This window comes from Diaporthe citri (genome assembly GCF_014595645.1).
Source record: "Diaporthe citri strain NFHF-8-4 chromosome Unknown scaffold_1, whole genome shotgun sequence".
Classification (NCBI taxonomy): domain Eukaryota; kingdom Fungi; phylum Ascomycota; class Sordariomycetes; order Diaporthales; family Diaporthaceae; genus Diaporthe; species Diaporthe citri.
In genome coordinates, this window is record NW_025064846.1 from 738,533 (window position 1) to 759,993 (window position 21,461).

The 21,461-nt window shown below is 55.1% G+C and overlaps 7 protein-coding genes across 7 annotated transcripts; 6 read left to right on the forward strand and 1 right to left on the reverse strand.

The window, feature by feature from the left end:
- Nucleotides 1-92: 92 nt before the first annotated feature.
- On the forward strand, nt 93-1,242 carry INS49_000201 (uncharacterized protein; the record flags this gene model as incomplete). Its single annotated transcript, XM_043161039.1, has 5 exons — nt 93-370; nt 473-674; nt 756-823; nt 893-1,113; nt 1,160-1,242. The coding sequence occupies 5 exons, from the start codon at nt 93-95 to the stop codon at nt 1,240-1,242; spliced, it is 852 nt and encodes a 283-aa protein (XP_043029545.1).
- Nucleotides 1,243-3,887: 2,645 nt separating this feature from the next.
- Nucleotides 3,888-5,068, forward strand: INS49_000202 (uncharacterized protein; the record flags this gene model as incomplete). The annotated part of the gene is made up of 2 exons (XM_043161040.1): nt 3,888-3,893; nt 3,965-5,068. 2 exons carry the CDS (start codon nt 3,888-3,890, stop codon nt 5,066-5,068), a joined length of 1,110 nt encoding a protein of 369 aa, XP_043029546.1.
- A 1,122-nt stretch (nt 5,069-6,190) lies between these two features.
- Nucleotides 6,191-8,119, forward strand: INS49_000203 (uncharacterized protein; the record flags this gene model as incomplete). Its single annotated transcript, XM_043161041.1, has 1 exon — nt 6,191-8,119. One exon carries the CDS (start codon nt 6,191-6,193, stop codon nt 8,117-8,119), a length of 1,929 nt encoding a protein of 642 aa, XP_043029547.1.
- A 1,412-nt stretch (nt 8,120-9,531) lies between these two features.
- Nucleotides 9,532-10,643, forward strand: INS49_000204 (uncharacterized protein; the record flags this gene model as incomplete). Its single annotated transcript, XM_043161042.1, has 3 exons — nt 9,532-9,908; nt 9,976-10,127; nt 10,225-10,643. The coding sequence occupies 3 exons, from the start codon at nt 9,532-9,534 to the stop codon at nt 10,641-10,643; spliced, it is 948 nt and encodes a 315-aa protein (XP_043029548.1).
- A 1,574-nt stretch (nt 10,644-12,217) lies between these two features.
- On the forward strand, nt 12,218-13,533 carry INS49_000205 (uncharacterized protein; the record flags this gene model as incomplete). Its single annotated transcript, XM_043161043.1, has 3 exons — nt 12,218-12,776; nt 12,900-13,273; nt 13,327-13,533. The coding sequence occupies 3 exons, from the start codon at nt 12,218-12,220 to the stop codon at nt 13,531-13,533; spliced, it is 1,140 nt and encodes a 379-aa protein (XP_043029549.1).
- A 608-nt stretch (nt 13,534-14,141) lies between these two features.
- On the reverse strand, nt 14,142-16,751 carry INS49_000206 (uncharacterized protein; the record flags this gene model as incomplete). Its single annotated transcript, XM_043161044.1, has 2 exons — nt 14,142-14,430; nt 14,485-16,751. The coding sequence occupies 2 exons, from the start codon at nt 16,749-16,751 to the stop codon at nt 14,142-14,144; spliced, it is 2,556 nt and encodes an 851-aa protein (XP_043029550.1).
- A 2,587-nt stretch (nt 16,752-19,338) lies between these two features.
- Nucleotides 19,339-21,408, forward strand: INS49_000207 (uncharacterized protein; the record flags this gene model as incomplete). The annotated part of the gene is made up of 5 exons (XM_043161045.1): nt 19,339-19,386; nt 19,494-20,333; nt 20,384-20,672; nt 20,725-20,768; nt 21,355-21,408. The coding sequence occupies 5 exons, from the start codon at nt 19,339-19,341 to the stop codon at nt 21,406-21,408; spliced, it is 1,275 nt and encodes a 424-aa protein (XP_043029551.1).
- Between the last annotated feature and the right edge of the window lie 53 nt (nt 21,409-21,461).

A 21,461-nucleotide genomic window follows, 5' to 3' on the forward strand; every position in this document is an offset into this window, starting at 1 on the left:
CTCAGAACTGAACTGGACCTGAGGTTGCCTTCCACATTTGCTGTGGGGCAGTTAAATTATTCATCCTTATATGTGCACAACCTCGAACCAACATGCAGATACTGAGAACCACGAGATGTCCTTGTGTCGCTTGCCTTCTCATTGCGCTCCAGTGGGGAGGGGTCATCTACGCATGGTCTGACGGCCGTATCATCGCCCTGCTGGTCTTGTTCAGCATCCTGGTCATCGTGTTTGTTGGAGTAGAACGCTGGATTGGCGACGACGCCATGGTGCCCAAGCGCGTGGTTAAACAACGAAGTGTTATTGCGTCCGTTCTCTTCGCTTTCACAAATGGAGGTTCTTGCTATCTATTCGCCTACTACATCCCCATGTAAGTCCCCGCAAGCGCTGCCACTTGCACTGGATTCGTGCATTTACCTTAATGAATCGAGATCCATCCGACCACTGGCTGACCAGATATTGAGGGTCACAGCTGGTTCCAAGCTTGCAAAGGCAGTAATCCAATCCAGGCCGGAGTCAATATACTTCCGCTTGTGATTGCGCAGACGATAGCATCCATCTCGTGCGGCCTTGGCGTCACAGCCACTGGCTACATCTGGCCGTTCATGACAGCAGCCTCCGTCTTCACTGCGATAGGAGCAGGACTTTTGACCACCTTCCAGGTTGATATTTCGGTTGGAAGTTGGATTGGGTATCAGATTGTTTATGGTGTAGGTATGGGACTTGCAGCCCAGACACCCTTGATGGTCGCGCAGAACGTTGTCGCTCTCGAGGATATTGCCATTGCGTTTAGTCTCATTATGATGATGCAGGCTATTGGCGGGTACGTCTTTCTTCTCCTATGTGGCTTTACACAAACTTGGCGGCTAACATGATCTTTTCCGACGTCCAGGTCCGACTTCATCTCTCTGGTCCAAGCCGTCCTTGCGAATAGCCTCGCCAGTGACCTCGTCGGCGCTGGTCTATCTGAGGAGCAAGCCTCTGACGCACTGGCAGGAGGAGTAACAGATGTCTCGAATGGGCTGACGGGCTGGCTCCCTGAGAGCCCGGGTGCTCGCCGTCGTCAACGATTCCCTGACACACGCCTGGTTGGTCCCCGTTGTGCTCACTTCTGTTAGTCTCCTCGGAGCTCTGGCCGTAGAGCACCGCAAAATCAGAGGCAAGGAGGCAAAGGTGGCGAAGGACGACGAGGCTGCGATTGAGGAGACAAAGGAGGGCAGCAACCCTGTTGTCGCCTTCTAGTCCAGCTTATCACTGGCGATTTCGAGATCAACCCAACTCCGCTGTACAGACACATAGGGCCGTCTCTGTTGCTTGTTTTCCATATGGTCTTTCTTTCTGTGCATATACATATGCTATAGTCATAACTAGGATCTGAGGTTATTCTATACGGCCGTATTGCAAGGTGCGAGACCAAGAATAAATAAGCGCATTTGAATCTATGCTAGAATCCAGACTTGAAGACTTGCCGTTTGAGAAACGATAACATGTATTTATGAATTGAAGGAGCCGAATTGATATGTATACAAGCAGGGCCTGCATCAGGCCATTATTCTTTCTGTTTGGGCGGCCTGATAGCTTTTAAAAACCAACTGGTAATCCCATCCCTGGGCTTGCACTTGTCTGCCACAACTTACGGAGGAACGAGTTCAAAAGAAATTTAATTCAAGTTTCCTGAAAGGTGTGCCAAACGACTGATGGCACATCAGAAGCTTGGAAATATCGGACGGTAATTTTATATTCAACTTTGTGCATAGTTCTTTAAGCGCCTACGACACCTGACCTGGGCGGGACTGTTGCCTTACCTCTCTGAGTGTCCTAGGAAGGGATTGGCTTCGAAAGGCTGGAGATGGAGAACCTGTGTTCTGTTGCAGCAAGCCTGCTCAATCAGGCCGCATTCTTCGGTTGGCGTGTCACAGTCGGCAGGCGTGGTTTACGGGCGTGTCCACGACGTACAGTCACTTGACTCCTTTGGCCTTTTCCAAGTCTCTACAAATTTGACAATATTCCCTTCTGCCTCGAACCATTTTTGCAGTGCTGTATATCAGACTGAGTGCTGCACTTGTGACAATTGTTTGTACCACAACGAACGAAGAAGCCATCAAGACGGCATTTCACTGCAGGCTACCGGTCCCATGCAGTAGTGTTGTTATTATTTCAGCCCACAACCTTCCAGGCATGGGTATTTGAACTATCAGAATCCTAGCAAGTCACGGAATTGCGTATCTCACTCGCCGGACCGTCACGGTATATATGACAAGCAGGAAATGGTCAGCAGTTGAGAGCCCATCCAGTCAGTGGAAATTTTTGATACGACTAATACCCTCTCATACCTTATGACAAATTTCGTCAGCATTATGGATTGTATCGAAGTTGCTTGTATCCAAGTCACACACCACAGCCGGAGTAGTAGCAGCAGCAATGGCACCAGTGGTGAGCCTTACAGTGACATGGGAGTTTGCAACAAAAGCCCCAGCTTTGACAAGCAGCAGCAGCCAGAGGTTTGCCCTAAAACATTTCTTCATGCTGAAGGTCCAAGCCTTCGAACGTCCCCCGCCTTCTACCTAGGCAGTTGACCTATCAGATCTCAAGAAATACGGGTTTGCCTGTCACTACCCGTTCAGTTCATATGTTCTTGTATTCTCATTGCTCATGAAGTGATCGATACAGGCGCAAAGCTAACACGTGGGTTTGATGGCAGACAGAAAAGTCCACGGTCGCCCTTACTGCTCCCTTCGCTCGGAACGAAATAGCCTTCAACAAACCCAACACTAGCCCAGCACCACTCATAAGGCTGTCATCTCCCACAATGTCTAGCTCCCGCATCCTGAGAAAGAGAAAGCATGAGCAAGGAACAAACAAGGCAGACAACAACGAGGATTGTGCGGCGTCAAAGCGTACACGAGAAACGCACACTGTTGACAAATGCAATCCAAACGTCCCACAACCAGATGTACCTCCAGCTCTGGGCCCGTCACCTATACCAGTCCGAAGCGACATCGATGTTACTACGCGCTCACGTACAGCCACATCAACCAAGAAAAACAAACACTCTGCTTCTGACCAAACACTTCGTCCCGACGCCTCTCAGGCTGATGCTGTGGTTGAAGAAGACCAATCTTCGTCTGACCTTGATGCGCTCAGAAGTCGAATCCAGGAGCTGGAGGAGGAGAGAAATGATTACCATGATAGCCTCCACAAGGAAACGGAGAAAGCCATGGAACGGGGCCGACAGCTTCTCCTGCTACGGGCTAGGACAGCGACAACCAAAGAGCGGAACGATAGAACACCCACAAGACAACAACCATCTCTCCATCACAAAGACGAAAGCGCCGATAGGATCAGTGGACCTGCAGAGGCTTCTCAACGGCATGAGCCGCCTAATGAACAACAAATTCCCCCAGGCAAAACAGAGGTCCTCGAAGAGATATCGATATCCTTTTGTTCGGTACTCGAGCACGAGCTACAGAAACCGGTCGAGGACCTGACTGCAAGGCTGTCTGAAGCTGAACGCGAAATTGCGGATAGAGTTGCTCAAGTCTTGAAACTCTTCAAGTACAAATGGCAAGACGAGCAGTTTGCTGCTCAGAGTCGTGCGATGCGCAAAGACGACTGCAAACTGGCCCAGGCCACCAATGAGCCGCCAAGTGGCCAGGGAGAGGCGACGGCCTTGCTGGAGAGAGGTCAGTCAGACGGACTGGAGCCGCGAAGAATGTCTCTGGACAGCACCAAGGTAAAACTGCTTCATGAGACGAATCATCGCCTGACAGAGAAGTTACGGAAATGCTGTACCGCGGGGGCCAAGTTGCAGGCTGAGGTTCGAGAATTGCGTGCCAGTCTGGAAGCAAGTGTTCGCTGCAGGGATGAAATATCCATTACTTTGCAAGATGCCAGTCAGAGTCACGAGAGTGAGAAGGTGACTCTCGAGAATCGACTCCGAAGCCTCGAGTCTAACTTAGCCCAGGCATATCTGAATATTAAGCAGCTCCACAAAGAGAAGCCATCGATAACACCACTTCAGATCCTTGATGAAAGTGGCGACATCCTGGCTCGTCTACGAGCTTCACACGATCTTCGTCAACGGATTCTGATTGAAGAACTAAAGAGCTCGCAGTCCAAGAACCAACACTTAGAGGCAGAGAACAGCAGCCTCGCGGAGTACCTGTCCGAGCTCAAGGAAAGATTGCAGACGCTGGACCTAAACTTCTCTGAGAGCCAACACCAGCTACGCACTGCGGAATCCAAGATCAGCTTACTTCAAACAACGGTTCAAAATCTGGAGTCTTGTCTCCGGCACACAGCGACAAAACATGCAGAGGACGTGCATCCACTGGAAGTCAGGATCACGGAGCTTTCCGAGCCACTCAACCAAGCTACAACCGAGGTGGCGAGACGAGAGGAAGAATTGATCGCCTTGCGAGCAGCATGTCTGGAGAAAGAACGGGCACTGCAGAAAACACAAAAGGATCACGAGAGCACTGCCGAGACACTCGCCGCCAAGATATGCGAGACATCAAAAGCTGACGCTGAAATTGCCCGCCTCCGTCACCTCGAATACGCTGTCACGGAGCATGACAGGGCTGTGAAGAGACTCGAAGAAGGCAGTGAGGAAATGCTCTGCCAGCAACACGAACGGCTCGCTGCCCTCACGGGGGCGCGCAAAGAAATAATTTTGCAAAGAGACCAGAACGGAGAGCTCCAGAGGAAGAGCGAAGCCTTGGAGCGGAGAGCACGAGAGTCAGAGACGACGAAGAGGGAAGACGAAGCGCGGTTTACGCAATTTCTGCTATCCGTTGAGACTCAAATCGGGCGCCAGATCGAGGAATCCGGGGGAGAGTTGGGAGACATCCCGGAGATCCGCCGACCTGACGACGCTACCTTGAAGCAGCTGGAGGACCGTCTACAGGAGAAGCTGGACATGATTGAACATGAGCTCAAGTGGTACAGGGACGATCGTGCCACAATTTACAACGAGTACCGGCGACTGGAGCGATGGCGAAACGAGATGGCGAGCAACGTGGCCGCCAGGCTGGGCACGATGGCCGGATCAAGGCAATCCGGCGGCTGACACCTGTTTGGATGCCATTCATATGAATTATTCTGTTTCGGAAGGCACGTTGTCCAAACCCCACCCCTAAAACGAGACCCAACGCAATGCACATGGCAACAGCGAAAGGCAATGATACTGACGGTAAAGCTCTGCAGGTCCTTGGTATAAGCAGTCAAATTCAGCGTGGCCACGTGAGAGGCGAAAGAAACACATCTCCCAAAGTTCTCGTGATATTTCGTTTTCGGATGTAATCATGGATAAGAGAGACCCGTCATGATGACATGAGAGGATATGCTCAGCTGGTGGCAAACCCGAACTTCACAGCATTGGTATTCAGGAGAGAAACATAGACTTTGCTTTCGGCTTTGGGGGGAATATCTTGAGGACAAGTGGGTGGACATGTGATAGGACCTATGGGTAGAGCGAGTCTGTCAGGCGCCTTGGATTTACAGGCATATCAACCTCTGGATTGGATATGACCTAATGATTGATGTTACCATGGACCCAAGATGTAAATTGAGCACGTGATCCTCTCCTTTTGCTGAACCTCAACCTTGGAAAAGTGAACTCTCTTAGTGCACGCCTTGAGTCGTGATCAACGTTGGTTTGTGATGAAGCGGTGATCAATTCTTGTAGGTGATTGTCATCGACTGAGTCTCCTGAGTGGTGATCAGCACGCAAGAGTGAAGCCCAGGCGCCGGTGACTCGCACCTGACCGCCAATTGAAGATCTCGTCCAAAGTCAATTCAGCAAGTCAGTGTCCACCGTGATTGACGGAGATTCTGGACAAACTAGTCTACCCATTTGCCGTCTTCTGAGAGTCGGCAAGGGCTCGGGGGTTAGGGATACTCCAGCAGCCCGTTCTGACGCCGAGAGGTCGGGATTCCGGGGTTACAGGCCATTCCCCTGAGATAATAAGTGGGCTCTGGGAGATCCGTTTCAGGGGAATTAGGCCAGCACACCTAAAAAAGATGCATCAAGCTCGGGCGGTGATGTGACGCCGTGTCATGTTGCTCGCCTGTCCTCTGGCCTCCCAGCACTATTTTCGTTGTGTACATACCATGTGAAAGAATACATCTTCCCACAGCCGAGCCGTCTGTCACCCGCGCCCACCAGAGGAACCCTCTCGGACGACAGACAATGTTAAGCAACCTCTGGGGCGGACCTGCCCCGCAGCAGCGAGGGGAGCAGCTGCTGCCCCAGACACGCGCCGGGGCCGAGGACCCCGGCGAGCACAAGGACGGCGACGAGAAGCCCCTGGACCCGGGAAAGCAGAGGGACAAGATCAAGTGCCTCGACGGGCTCCGGGGCGTCGCGTGCTTCCTCGTCTTCAACTACCACTTCCTGTGGCCATGGACGCCGCTGATCATGCTGGGGTACGGGGCAAGGCCGCCGTTCTCACCCGAGCCGTTCACCGAGTGGGCATCGCTGCCCATCGTGTGCCTCCTGCACAGGGGGCGACCCATGGTGGCTATTTTCTTCGCCATATCTGGCTACGTGCTCTGCAGGCACATGTTGAGGTCGATGTACCAGGGGCGGCTTGACGACACGCGCAAGAGGCTCGGGTCCGCGGTGTTCCGGCGCATATTTCGCCTGTACATCCCGCCGTCCATCAGCATGTTCATCGTGGCCTTACTGGTGCAGATGGGCGCGTTCAAGTCCGAGGATGCTATCTACAAGGGCAGCGACTCGATCTGGATCAACGGGACCGTGACACAGGGTTTCTTCAACGAGACGTGCATGACCAACGACACTATTGCGGTAATGGGCACCGAGGGAGTAGCTGGTGCGTTGGGCTTGCAGACCCCATCTTACCTCAACAGCTCGATCCATTGGAACGACACGCTGTGCCTCAACTCCACGTCGACACTATACGGCGCGGCCGCCATCTACGCCCCGGAGAACCAGATCCAGGTGAAAAAGCCAAAGAGGATGCTGAACGGCACGCTGGGGCTCAACGAGACGCTGCATTTCAACGAGACCGAGGGCTTCAACGAGACCCAGGAGAGCAGCACCTGGAAGGACAAGGGCACGCTGCGCGGGCTGTACAGCTACCTGGGGTACCACGCGGACGGCTCCCAGTTCGAGGTGCCTTACCTCAACTCGAGCTTCGACTTCGACTTCGGCCTGAACGCCACCAACACCACGCAGAACTTCACGTGGATGCAGCTGGGTGGCATGTGGGAGGAGCACCCGGTCATCCACCCTCACATCTTCAAGGCTCTCGCCAACTTCACGGTTGTGTACACGGAATGGGCAAACCCCTTCAACTTTAATCATTACCACCCGCGCTACGACCCGCACACATACACCATACCGATGGAACTCCGCGGCTCGATGGTGCTCTACACCTTCCTGCTGGGCACGGCGGCACTCAAGGCAAAGTGGAGACTCGGCACGGCGGCGGTCCTCTCCCTCTACGCCCTGACCCTGGGCCGGTGGGACATCGGCACCTTCGTGGGCGGGATGGTGCTCTCCGAGGTCGACGTGCTCCGCTCCTCCGACCCCAGCGAGGTAGGGCCCGAGGACCGCGCCCTCCTGTACGCCCTGGGCGGCGGCAAGGGGGCCGCCAGGGGCGCCTGGCAGAAGATGTCGCCGCTCAAGGCCAGGGCCCTCCGCTGGTCGCTGATCTTCGTCGCGCTCTGGTTCCTCTCGTACCCGGACGCCGCCGCCGAGTACACGCCCGGGTTCAAATGGCTCGCCTGGCTGGCGCCGCGCTACTACCACCCGATATCCAAGTGGATGTTCTACCAGGCCGCCGGCGCGCTGCTGCTCATCCCCTGCGTGCTCCGCAGCCCCACGCTGAGGAACCTGCTCGAGGGCTCGGTGGCGCAGTACCTGGGCAAGGTCAGCTTCTCCTTCTACCTGGTCCACGGGCCGGTCCTCCACTGCCTCGGGTTCTGGATCATGCCGCGGCTGTTCGAGCTGTTCGGCAGGCCGGTGGGGTACGTGATGGGGTGGTTCATGCTCCTGAGCGCGACGCTAAAGCTGGTTTCGTACTGGCAGGTGATCGATAACTGGAGCGTCACCGTGGGGAGGAGGGTGGAAGCGGTGTTGGTCCGGTCGTGATGGAGTCAGTTGTCCAGCCGTGTTGACATTTGTGCATTTGCAAGGGCAGAAGTGGCCCGGTCTACCTAGATATGAGCAGGGCCGCATGTCCCCAGGGAACCATAACACCCACCGCCGGAACAGTGCTAGACGGGTGACATAGCTTAGACAAGAGCCGCATGAAAGGGCAGTGGCATTTGCAGAGGATGAGGTTCAGGAGTTGGTGGTGGATTTGGGCATAGAATAGATCCTTTGGTTTGAATCGGCGTTGGCGGGCATTATTACACATTAACGTATCGGCATATACAGGCACTTACGGTCACATTAGACACATGGCGTCTAGATAAAGATCCTGATATCAGAAATTCAGGACGCCACAGGGCAATGCCTAAATGTAGGCTCTGTAGGATTTATTGGCACCGTTGAAGCTTACCTTGCAAATCTCAAGGATGGTGGCATCGTCGAATTGTCGTGACCGAAGCCCCTGCACCCGAGCCGCTCCCGCAGGCGCACAGGCAGGCCCAACCCCGCCGGTTGATTGATTAGACTAATGTAGGTACTGGCTGCTGGGCCGAACAGGCACAGCCATTACGGGCTCGGGGCGCCGTACTACACAACATTATGCAACCCAAGATCCTCCGATGTCAAGCCGCGAGCCAACATCACAATGCATACAACACCCCATTGGCCCTCGGGAATCATGCCGACCAACAGGATCATGATGAGAAGTGGTTGGTCTTAAGATGAGGCGTCCTGCGGGTGCGTCGTCCACTGGCACACCTACTCGGCCCCCCCTTTTTGCCGCCTTTACGACCCTTCCCAGATTTTTCCCAATTCCAATTTTAGGATTCCTCTATCGACGCAATTTGCTGCGAGGGAATCGCGACACCCGGCGCCGGGGGCTGATTGGGCTGTCGTGTTCTCGCTGAGTCGCTGTGCCCCATACCCGCAGACACGGCCGATTTTAACTTCTGATTTCGACCGGGGAAGGATTTCACGGCCCAGAGCCAGGAACGGCGAAGGCACTTGTCCGCAAAGGGAGCGCTGCGCAGCCAGGAGGAGTCTATGCCTTGTGGGCCCACGCCCGCCACGATGCGACCCCAATCAAAAGATCCTGGCCGCGCCCCCGTACCTGCGATCTGCAGGTGAAGGGGCTTCGTTTTCTCCAGGTTTTCTTGCTGCTCGGCTCCTCCTGTTCGAACCTGCATGCTATCTATCCAGACAACAGAGCAGCCCCCGGCCCCCAATGCCTCGAGAGGGCGCAAGCCAGCGGGAACGGTCCAGCTCTGAGCAATAAAACGGATCGCAGTGGGGACTCCTGAGCTTTTTGATCCTTCTATGAGATCTCATTACCCCGGGGGCCAGACACTCGGGGCATTTTCCCCTTGACCACCTCGTCGCTAGCACCATTACTGCGTTGTTTGCCGACCAAGATGGTCTCGCGCTCTCTCCTTCTCATGGCTGCGGCGCTGATGGCCCGGGTCGCAGAGTCTTCATCGGCCCGCGTGACATCGGTCTTCATTGACACCGTCTCGGGGTACGACGAGCTGTCGACATGTGCCGAGGAGGTCCTCTCGACCATCGTACGAGCCCAGTATAGTGGATGCGGGGACAACGGCGCGGTGACGAGCTACACGTGCTTCTGCACGGATTCGAGCTCACAAATGAGCTCGATGATCACGTCGGCCGTTACACTGTCTTGCGACTCATCTATCGCCTCCGCCCAGGCGTCAAGTGCGATCGGGGTGTTCGATGCATACTGCGAGATCGGGGTCCCAAGCGACCTAGTGGCAACGACGACGGCCGGTACGTGACGTTGGATGGTTGCCAAGGCGAATGATCGAGAGAGTTATTTGTACTGACCCTAGAAACAATAGCTTCCACAGCAAGCGCGACAGAATCTCCGTCGCCAGCATCGACGGCGTCGACAACTGCGGCATCGGCGACTTCGGTCTCCACTTCATCAACCTCGGCATCGGCGTCGGCATCCAGCGACTCAATGAGCCGCTCGAAGGTCGTGGCCATCGCAGTGGGCGTATCAGTGCCTTGTGGCGTAATCATCCTCTCACTAATAGCCTGTCTCTTTTGGTGCCACCGCCGCCGACGCCATGAGCAGCTGAGATCAGAGAAGCGCCAGCAGTTGGAATCGACGTCCCACGCGGCGGGCGTCGGAAATTCGAGACCCGAGTTCAGGTGGCCGGCCCGGATCGCAGGCTCGACACAAGAACTGCCGACGCAGCATCACAGCCACGAGATGCCGGCCAAGGGGCCCATCGCCTCGCCCAGCAGTTCCGAGTACCACATATCGCCGTTACCAATCACGCCGGCCCCTCAGAAACCGCCTGTCTATCAGGTCCAGCCAGAGAAGATCCCATACCAGCATCAGGAGTTCTACCAGCCGCCGAAGGAGGCGCACCACCAGCAAGAACCTCAAGAGCTGCCGGCGTCGGGACAGCTGTCGATCGAGAACCGGCATGAGTTGGAAGGGAGTCTCAGCCCGGTGTCGCCATCGGGTCGTTTCTCATATCAGGCGAATGATAAGTGACTGGGCGAGGCCTTGTTGAAAGCGGAGAAGATACCCTGCGTTCGTGTATTTTATGACTTGATGTAGATAATGAGATGGCTTCTTCCATTCGACCCAGACACTGCCGTGCCACTGATTTGTTCGCTGCGTTCATCTCTTTGGCTGCCCAGTGAGAGAAGACGAGGAAAGCTAGATCCACAGAAAATCCGTGAGAGTTCTCGGAGACAGTGACGATGATATACATGTCGCCTCGAGGTTGGTGTGTGGTCGAGCCAAGAGTCGTGGAATTGTAACGACGATTACCCAGGCCACCTGCCTGCATGTACGTGCACCCCTAGCTTTCCCAGGGACCCGGACGTCAGAACTCAAAAACCCAGGCTCCTGCACGGGTCGCTAGCTGCCTACTGCAGGTGCTGTGGCCCAGGCGGGCACAAGCTCTAGAGAAAGGGTGCCGTCCGTCAGTCTCACGGTTGGCCGTGCTGGGTTTGTGGGTTTAGGCCTGCCTCGATCTCATTAGGGGGTCCTCCTCCGCACCAACGCGGGGCCTTGCAGGCTTTCGCGGGGAAGAGGGCCCCACATTTCACTATCTTTTGTGAGATGTGACATTAGTCTACGCTAGAGGTAGGTGCAGAAGAAGATGGTTTGCCTCCTTGATATACGTGATGGCGGCTGCTTCCTGAATTCTTGACAAGCTTGGCAGGACCTGTGACAGAAAAGGCACACGGGCAATGACCTAGAACCCACTGTCAAAATTTAGGATGAAGGCGCGGTTGGGGTTGCCCACCACATTTGCAGCTTCCAAGACATCGGTGGCCCTTGGAGAGGAGCCAATAGTCCTTTTGCAGAGAGCGGTCAATTCGAACCTGGTACAGCGGCCGTTGTATTAAGCGGCGTAAGCGTGTAGGTAGCAGCTGTTTATGTGTTCATGTGTCGAAATTATATTGGATAGACGTTCAGTCTGATGAGTAGAATGCTGCGGATTGAATTCACACACAACTAGATGTCAAGGGCGTTCTTGCACTTCCGGCTAACTTGACCCACAGCTTTAAGGGAATTCACTTCCTTTATTTATTATCAAGGGTGCTATGGAAGAAGAGGGCGATCCCTTATCGAAATATCATGTCGGCCTGCACAGCTGCGGAGGGTCACGAGAAATTGTGAGCGTTGCGTATTCTCCTTAGTCTGGGACTTTTTTGGTCCGGTTTGCGTCCATCATGCAAGCGGCCTTCTCACCCACAATTGCGACTCCGACACATTGGAAAGACTCTGGAAGCTACCAAGTCCCCAAGACAGTATGTTTCCAACTAGCTGTAAAACCGCTGTCTCGAGCCAATTTGGCCCGGAGTTTGACATTTGTGTTGGCCTAGATATCTACCCTGCTCGGCTACCCGTCGGTGCCGAACACGGCAGGGAAAATTTGGAGCTCTCGAGCTTCTCGTCCCTGACCTAACTGCTGCTCCCTGCCGTCAGCGACACATTGACTCACCCCGCCGACGTCTTTCCTGCCTCGTCGCAAGTCCTGAACAGCTTGGCTGTCTTCACTGGCAATTGAAGAGACTGCATCGATCTCCGGCCTCTCAGCCATACCAGCCAAAATGGACGTCGACTCTAACATGATCGACCCCGCCCTGTCCGACTCCACGATGGACCACATCCCCTCCACCCACGCCAAAGCCCCGGCAAACGACGACGACGACCCAATCGTGGCGTCATACAACGTCTTCCTCAAGCCCTCGCTGCCCGCCCACCGCAGGGTCATGATCCTAGAGCACCCCAACAAGTCCGACGGCAAGAAGATGGCCCGCGCCCCGCTCGAGATCCGCATGAAGACCAACACGGGCATGGTCGAGGTTGACTACCCCATCGACTACAACGCCTTCTACGACAGGTCCAAGGGCCTCAGCTGGGGCACCCACCTGCAGAAGAGCACCGAGGCCAAGAAGGGCGGCACCCACGGCCTCGCGGGCGGCTTCGGCGTCGGCGCGCCCCCGCCGCGCGCCAGGCCGGGGAGGGCGCAGGACGAGGTGTTCGACCCGAGCACCGACTGGGCCGAGGCGCTGAGGAAGGACTACGTCCTGCGAACGCAGACCCTGGGCGGGCAGATGCCCGACACAAGCCAGGAGTCCAAGTACATGGTTGGGGTATTTTCTGGACGTACGTGAAATGCTGATCTAATTCTCTGGCACCCCCACTTGTACAATCGCTTACGGTGTCCATCCACGCGCAGCAAACCTACACCTCACACCCGCGACGTCGCTCATCCACCTCCGCCCGCAGCTCCACCACATCGACGCCACTACCGAGCAGGAGCGCCTGGCCGCCACCGCGGCGGCGGCGGCGCGGGCGCGGCGGCGACCAAGGACGTCGCGCGCGCGATCCACATGACGGTCAAGCAGAACACGGACGGCAGCGAGGAGATCGTCCAGGAGACGATGGCGGACCGGCTCAAGAAGGTGCAGCTCGAGGCCTGGAAGAAGATGCGCTACGTGCACGAGGAGGCCAGCGACTCGTGGGCCGTCGCCGAGGAGGCCCTGTACCTGCACCAGCCCGAGCCCGCCGCGGCGGAGCAGGACGCCGGCAAGGGCAAGGCGCCCGAGGCCGAGGCGGCCGACCCCCTGAGCCAGCCCGGCCTGCCGGACCTGGTCGACAAGGTGGCGCAGCTCCGGACGGGGTGGGACGAGCACAGCATGCTGGAGACGACGAGCGGATCGCGCGGCCCCAGAAGAACGTAAAGATCGAGATCTCCGACGACGAACCTGCTGCACCCGCGTCGAAGGCGAAGGGCAAGGGGAAAGCGGTTGCCACGACCACGACCACCACCACCACCACCACAAAGGCCACATCCAGGGGTAAGAGAGCAACCAACACCGCGAAAGCAGGATCTTCGAAAGCCAAGAAGAATGATTCATGATTATACGAGTGCTGATTACGGACGGCGTTACTTTGTCATTTTTAGGGTCAGGGTCGTGATGAGTCGACCAAGGCAGCAGGAACGCTTTCTAGATGCATACAACGGCGTTGGTTAGGCGCAAAAGGTCAAGATACCCATCACGGATGAGAAGGGCATTGGTGCGCTGCAAGGTACTGAATGCATATATGCATGTTGTATTTCCATTCCATGGATACTATGGTTCGCTGATCAACAGTGATCGGCTCAATTTATCGAACAGGCTCAAGACCCCCCCGACATTAAACTTCCCTCAATGCTGTGAATGAGACAAGTCTCCCAACTCTTTCTCTTAAGAGTGCTGGTCTCCACGGATTGTACAAGCCTCCCGTGCCTGTCGCTCAGAAATCCGTTTCCTGTGATTCGATGCCACCTGAAACCACAATCCTCGAGACAGTTGTCCACCTTGCGTCATTGATTTCAGTTTGTAGCCCATGGCTGCGGTTCGTAAATGTCGCTACTTTGCCCTTCCAAGAATTTTCATCCCGCTTGTCTTTCTTCGGACCTGATAGAGCCCCACGTGCACGTTGCTGAGGGGCGTAGACATCGAGCCCAGTCGTAGGCTGTGTAGATCAACCCAGCAATGACACATCGAGACCGATGGCCTGCATGAACAAGTTCACGTTGTTGAGGCGCTGCACTGCCAGATCCTGAGGCAGAGTCTTGGCAACCTCGACGGTCCCAAGCACGCGGTCCTTGACTCCTACAACCAACCGCTGCTGCTGATCAGCATTGGCACCTATGCCCAGGGCTGCGAGAAGCTGCCACACGTAGGCATCCTCGCCGGACACAGGTGTGCCAGGGAACATGTATGGAAGAGTGGGCTCCAAGATGTTAAAAAGATTTGCGTAATTCCGCTCCCTGTACAGAAGTGATCAGTATATTGCGTGCGGTCGGGTGTGAGTCATTACATACCATGCACCCCCATCTTGGGTCCGGATGGCGTCTTTGCCTCCCTGCTGCTGGATCATAATCTCGGCGCGGCTCAGAATCATGGTCAAGAAACCGGCGCCAACGCGGGTTCTGGCAACAAGGTCCACATTGACCTCGGAACAGAGCAGACCGAGAATGCCGGTGATGATGTTCAATTCGAGCTCACCCATGAACATGAAGAGCGTGTTATGTACTGCCACGCTGAAGAGCTCGATGTCTTCACGCAACTTGGCATCGAGGTTAATGTGACCATCGGTAACCGAGCCCCTCCGGACGACGTCAAGCTTGTCGAGATTGACGACGATCAATGTGAGAATCGTCGTGCGCTGCTCAAAGTTCACATGGCGAAAGACACGTGGAATGGCCTTCTTGCCCTTCGCAGTCTCGAGCATTGCGATAAAAGGATGAACGAAGGCCCCTGCGGGTACGGGTTCATGGATCTTGAGCTCTCGCCAAAGCTGCTGGTTGAGCTGCTGTGTTGTTTGCTCCCACTCAGCGAACTTCTGAACGAGCTCCGAATCATTCTCGCTCGTCGCTGGAGGCGGCATCTTGCGCCCGTGATCCTCGAGCTTCATTAGAGTGTTGTAGACCTTCTCAATGTCTGCGAGCAAGTTCTTCCTGTTAAGAATTGAACCAGCGGGGTGGGTTTTGTGTGGTGTGCCCTGACGATGAACATCGCCGCCACTCTCGGTACGCTTGATGTTGAGCAAAGGCTTTGGGGTCTTGGCGTTGCTGAAAGAGATCTTGCCTAGACTGCCCTCGATCACCAGTTGCGAGTTCTTGGGCTTGTTCTTGGCCGCCTCTACAGCCCGCTGAACTTGCTGCTCCATGCGCTGCATGTGGTTTTCCGGTCCACCACGGTGACGTCGGTGACCGCCTTGACGGTTGCCCGTCTGATACAAATACGTCTGCGCGAAGTTGCTCAGAGGCTGGCTGGGGTTCTGGCGTTGGCCACCGCGGATCTGGTTGTGAACTTGGTAGTAGAAATCTTCCGCGAGAGCCTCATCGGTACCGTTGTCGGACGGGTTGCCCGTAGCAGCAACAAGCTGTTGGAGCTGTATGCGTGTGATGAAGTTCTTGTCGTGCGGGGTCATGATACCGTTATCGCGAGACAATAGGTAGATCTTGTGGTTGCGCTTGGCTCGGCGTGCCTCCTGCTCGAGATAGGCCGCCTTTTCGTCCTCCGAGAGCTGGGCCAGTTGCGAAGGATGGGTAATTATTGGCGGCTGGCGACCAATAGACCCTTGTGACTGGTGTGTAGCATGAGACGGGTAGGACGGTGCTCCCGCCCGAGTAGCGTCGCCGGACAAGCGGTTTGGATTCTGCAGAATCTGGGTAGGCTGGGGTGCCGGCTGCCGCTGCTGAACCATGGGGCTTGAAGAAGCTGGCACGGTAGGCTGTGGTTGCTGGGGCTTCGAACGAGGGCGCTGGAGTATCTGCACTGGTTGGCCATGCGAATGAAATTGTGCCGCCTCGTTGGGACGCTGAGCGTCAGTTGAAATAGGAGGTTGTCCAGCACGTTTAGATCCACCGTAGAAGTCAGCTTGGTCAAAACCACCCGGAACTTGGGGCACATGTTGCTGCTGCTGCGAAGCCGGTTGCTGGAAGGTAGCCTGAGCTGCTGCGGCGGCATCGACCTGGGCTTGCTTCCTCGCTTGGGCTTCAGCTCTCATCGCAGCCTCGACCTCCTCCAGGCTCATGACCTTACGGCCAGATGCTGGCGCGGGCGCTGGGGAGGGCTGAGCTGGAGCGGCAGGGGCAGGCTGCTCAGCAGGAGCTACACCCCACAGGGTAGGGTCGACTTGGAGATCCATGCTCGAGTCCGGCGCATCGTATTTCTCATATCCCGTACGTGCAGGCCGGTAAGAAGGCTGCGCGTAGTTGTTGTAAGATGGTGCATACTGAGGGTTTGTATGAGCGGGTGGGGCTGCAGCAGTCGCATTGTTGCGGGTATAGAGCATGTGCTCTTCCTCGATGGCGTTGGCTACCTGAGCGGTCCGACCAAAGAAATCGAAATCCTTGCCAACCGCCCCACCTCCTGCACCGGCGTCGCCTCCGAAGGTATCATCGTTGAAGTCATCGCCGGTTTCATCGAGCTGGTCGCCCAGGCCATCGTAAGTGTCTTCGAAATCGACAGCGTCTCCGTCACCTTCGTGGTGACCAGAGAGTCCGGCGAAAGGATCGTGCGCCTGAGAGAAGCCAGGTGCGGCTTTGTTATGTCCCGTGGGATCAAAACCAAAGAATGACATTTTGCAGGTATTTAGTCTCGAGTCTCAGAGGGGTCGAGAAGCGGATACGGGGCTGAAAACTTGTCAGTCAGAAAGGGAATGCTGAGGAAACACAACCCGCCCGTTGCATGTCGCAAGCTGGGCAACTGGGTAAGGATGATACAAAAAGAGCAACGTTGTAGGATAGTTAGTGAAGTGAAGAGCGTGGAGTCTGGGTTTGGGCAGTGGGGTAAGACCAGCTTTCTGATGGCGCGGGAAGACCAGATGGAGCTCCGGCGTCAGGAATCGAGGCCAAAGCTGTTGTGAGGTGGGCGGAAACCAGCAGTCCTAAGCTTGCCATAGGCAGGCAGCTTTGAACCGTCTGGTGAGGCCCAAGTGGGTCTGTGGTGGAAGGTGGGCAAGGGAGGGGTGAACAAATAAAGGCCGAAATGATGCGGCTGACGGCGTTGGAAGTGAGGACTTGCGCAAGCGCTTCAGTCATGGAACGGAGCTGGGTAAGTACTCACACCTAGAGAAAGTAAGGGTATGGTGTGTCTCCAATGGTCGGCTCTATCATGATCATCTCGAGACACAGGTGGGCAGGATTGCAGCAAGACAGGATCTTGGCCTAGCCGGTCCAAATGGGGTCAAGAAGCAGGACAGTGTGGCCCTGTTTCCCAAGAATAAGTATGTGTGGACAGTCAGGAAGCAGCAGGTAGGCGAGAGGAGCCAGGCAGCCCCAAGATCAAAACAAGCGACGAGGTCGACGTGGTAAGGATGGTTGGGCGGTGGTGGGAGGATGACGCCTGTCACGATGCACAACACACGGTGGTGATGCGACAATTGACGAGGAGAGCTCCAGGACTAGTGCAGCTGCACGGGCCATTGTCGGCGCTGTGGCTTCCGGCACCCGAGGTCCATACGTACCTACAAGTACAGCGCCTAGGTACCGGGCTATTGGGTAATAGTAGCCTCGAGGGTGGGCTGTCCAGCTGCCAGCCATCGAGGCATTGTTATAGTTCAATTGCATCAGTTCTTTCCTTGCTCTGATAACAGCAGGCATACTGTCTTGGCAGTCTTCCACGACACAGGCTCCTGCATAGGATGTGGACGAGTACAGTTCAATCGTCTACAACTTTCTGTCTTTGGAAACCTGGCCATATGTTGCAGGTGTCTTTACCATTGCGATATGGGCCATCAAACAAGTTTCTTGTGGTAATGCGAACACAGACGGGCAATTAATCTAGCTTATGACAGTATGCCACCCGGGCAGCCGGGGAACTTTGTGGCCGGCGCCCAGTTAAAAAACAATATACCGTGACACCGTACTTGATGAGGATTCAGGACAGCGGCCGTAACGGGATTAGGCCCGCGGTAATACGAAAGGCAAGCTTTGTGTCATTGACGGGCTGTTTGAAATGGCTGGATCCGGCAGTAGGCAGTAATACGAGATTCTCGAGACTAGCCAGGTACACTGGGGTAGTTTTCACTGGACATAGGCACACCCAGGCCATCTCAAAACTACCTCAGTAGCTGCTTGCTACTGCTGTCCGGTGCAGGCTCTGGCACAGGTAAACCGTAACGGTTGACGGCATACGTGCGACTGACGTTATCCATGACCGTGAGAATGAGGCTGGGCGGCATACGAACAGGTGTCAGAGCAGACCCAATGGATCGGGCAAAAGCGAAACACCATGTGGACTTGTGGGCGGGAAGCAAATTAAGAGATTGTCGCACATCACCTGCGTGTTGACAGATTGACAAATGAGTGCCGGCGATGCGATGCTAGCAGACCGTGACAATGGGGCCTGACTGGGCAACCTTGGGATAGCCTACCTATCTCAGGGTCCTCCCAGCTGTGTTCTGGCCGGCCCCTCCGGGGCCTCTCTACTGGAGACACTTGCTCAAGAGTCAGTTAGCCGCCACAACGACGGATGCCGCAGCGAATGCTGGAGGACCTAAGCAGGTGAAGACTGCTGTAATGCAGATCTCGAGGGGCACTTGCGGCAGCTAGAATAGATACTACGTTTGCGACAACGAAAACAGGAGGGCAAAGGAATAGGGGGCATGAATCGGCTCAGGCCTGGGTGGCTTGGGTCTTGGGTGCTTGACGGGCAGAGTCACTTATCGATGCCACTCTAACTGATAAACGGCAGATCGGCGCAGGCTCTGTGTTAGGGAGTCCGATGGTCCCTGGCCACTAAATTAGCGTCAAGTGCAGGGGTAGGACAAACTGACGCGGCATCTAGACTCAGACAGGAGGGTGGTGCACTTGAAAGCACGACGACTTAACTGGCCTCCGTCCATTCGCACTTCTCGACAAACGCTTGTTTTCGCTTCTTCCATCCTATCGATTGTTCTACGGTCGCCAACATCCTGCCGCCGGCTTCCACTTTGCAGCAGCCGATCTCTTTCCTTCCCGTCTCACCTGACAGTGCCGAGTTGGCGCGGACCGTAGGCGGAGGATGCTAGGCTGAGCCCGAATTGCGATCTCTTGCTGCCGATCGAGCCACGACACTCGACCAGCAAAAGCGGCCGACCCTTTGAAAGGCTCACACTCCCAGCCCTCATTGACCCTGGCGACTACCGACTCTCCTTTCCCATCGTACAACCTCTTCTAGTCTTCAACATGGCTGGCGGCGTACGGATTCTGCGATACGCACTACCCACCGTCTTTGTATGTTCTCGCAAAGCCCACTCCCCGTCCACCGCATGCTCGACTGCCCACGTGCGACATTTGTACAATGTGCGCAGCAACGCCAGGCTGTATTAACACTGCGCCAGATAATCATACTTCTCTACATCGCTCAGACTTCCTACCGAGGCTCCATCACAAGCCCTGGGTTTTCCTATGGCCAAACAGATGCCAGCAAATCGAATGGCGGAAACACACAGCCTACCACCCCCAAGAACGGCGCAAAGAATGAAGACCTGGGAACAAGCCCACTGATCACCCAGCCTGGGTCGCCGCAATGGGAGGATCTGGCAAGCACTGCGCCCGGCCCGCGCATGAATGCGACTTTCGTGACCCTGGCTCGTAACTCGGACGTTTGGGACATTGCACGCTCGATCCGACAGATCGAGGACCGCTTCAACCGCCGCTACAACTACGACTGGGTCTTCCTCAACGACAAGCCATTCGACTCGACTTTCAAGAAGGTGACCACGTCTCTGGTCTCAGGAACAACGCACTATGGCGAGATTGCCGAGGAGCACTGGTCTTTCCCTCCTCATATTGATCAGGAAAGGGCTAAGCAGGTCCGCGAGGACATGAGGGAGCGCAAGATCATCTACGGAGATTCTATCAGCTATCGCCACATGTGCAGATTCGAGTCCGGCTTCTTTTTCCGCCAGCCGCTCATGATGAACTACGATTACTACTGGCGCGTTGAGCCCAGTGTTGAGATCTTCTGCGACATTCACTACGACCCCTTCCGGCTGATGAAGGAGCAGGGCAAGAAGTACAGCTTCGTGCTCAGTCTCTACGAATATGTCGAGACCATCCCGACTCTTTGGGACAGCGTCAAGAAGTTCATCAAAAACCACCCAGAGCATATTGCAAAGGACAACTCTATGGGCTTTCTCAGCGACGACAACGGCGAGAACTACAACCATTGCCACTTTGTAGGTTCCCTAGCAACCCGGATCTCCAGCACTTCACTAACATTGACCAGTGGTCCAATTTCGAGGTTGGCGACTTGAACTGGTTGCGTTCACAGGCGTATATCGACTTCTTCGAGTCTTTGGATCAGGACGGCGGGTTCTTTTACGAGCGATGGGGCGATGCACCTGTTCACTCCATCGCCGCCGGACTCATGCTGCCGAAAGATCAGATCCATTTCTTTAATGACATCGCATACTACCACGTCCCATTTACGCACTGCCCGACAGGCGAGAAGCACCGTCAAGATCTGAAGTGCCACTGCAACCCAAAGGACAACTTTGACTGGAAAGGATACTCATGTACGTTGTCTTCGCTCAAGGTATTCAGGGCCACGCTAATCCAAATCTGCAGGCACATCGAGGTACTTCGATATCAACGGTATAGACAAACCAGAGGTGGGAAAGCCAGCAAGACTAAACAAACCATTTGGCAATTCTCCAATTCATGTATTTCTACATTTTCTCGTAGTTCAAACCTTTTTCTTCCAAAAGCTATGGGTCGATCATACTTCTGGAGGGATCAAAGAATCTCGGAGGCGTCTGGGTCGGGACTTGGCAGGCCGGATTTGGGCGATGCGGTTTTTTTTATCGTGAACGGGATTGCATCCATAGTTATGAGGTCCACAATCACGAGCATTGAAGCCTCCGTGTGAGGCCCGTGGACTCGGAGCGCAGGCACAAGCGCCACAGGAAATATGAAGACGTTAAACAGTGACGATTGACGACCTGTGGCGTATCATGTGTCGAAGGGAAGCTTTCTGTCTCCTAGACCAGTTACTACACGGTGACAAATTGAAGAGTTTTAATTCACACATATATACATACAAGTGTACCAGTGTGGTGACATTTCTCTGGGATTTCATGATCCTGGAAAACAAGTGGTTTATTGGTCACTGGCTTTCAGTTGCCTGCCACTGTATGCCATTTGATTCTGCGATCAACAAGCGTATCTCCAGGCCCCGTTATCCTGATGACATCTCAGCCATCTTTCTCCACAAAAGTGTCGACATTGGAATCTGATTTCATGCTGGTCTAAAATGTAAATATACACCTCCTCCACTCGCCAGAGATGCCCAGCTCTTCGCTCCA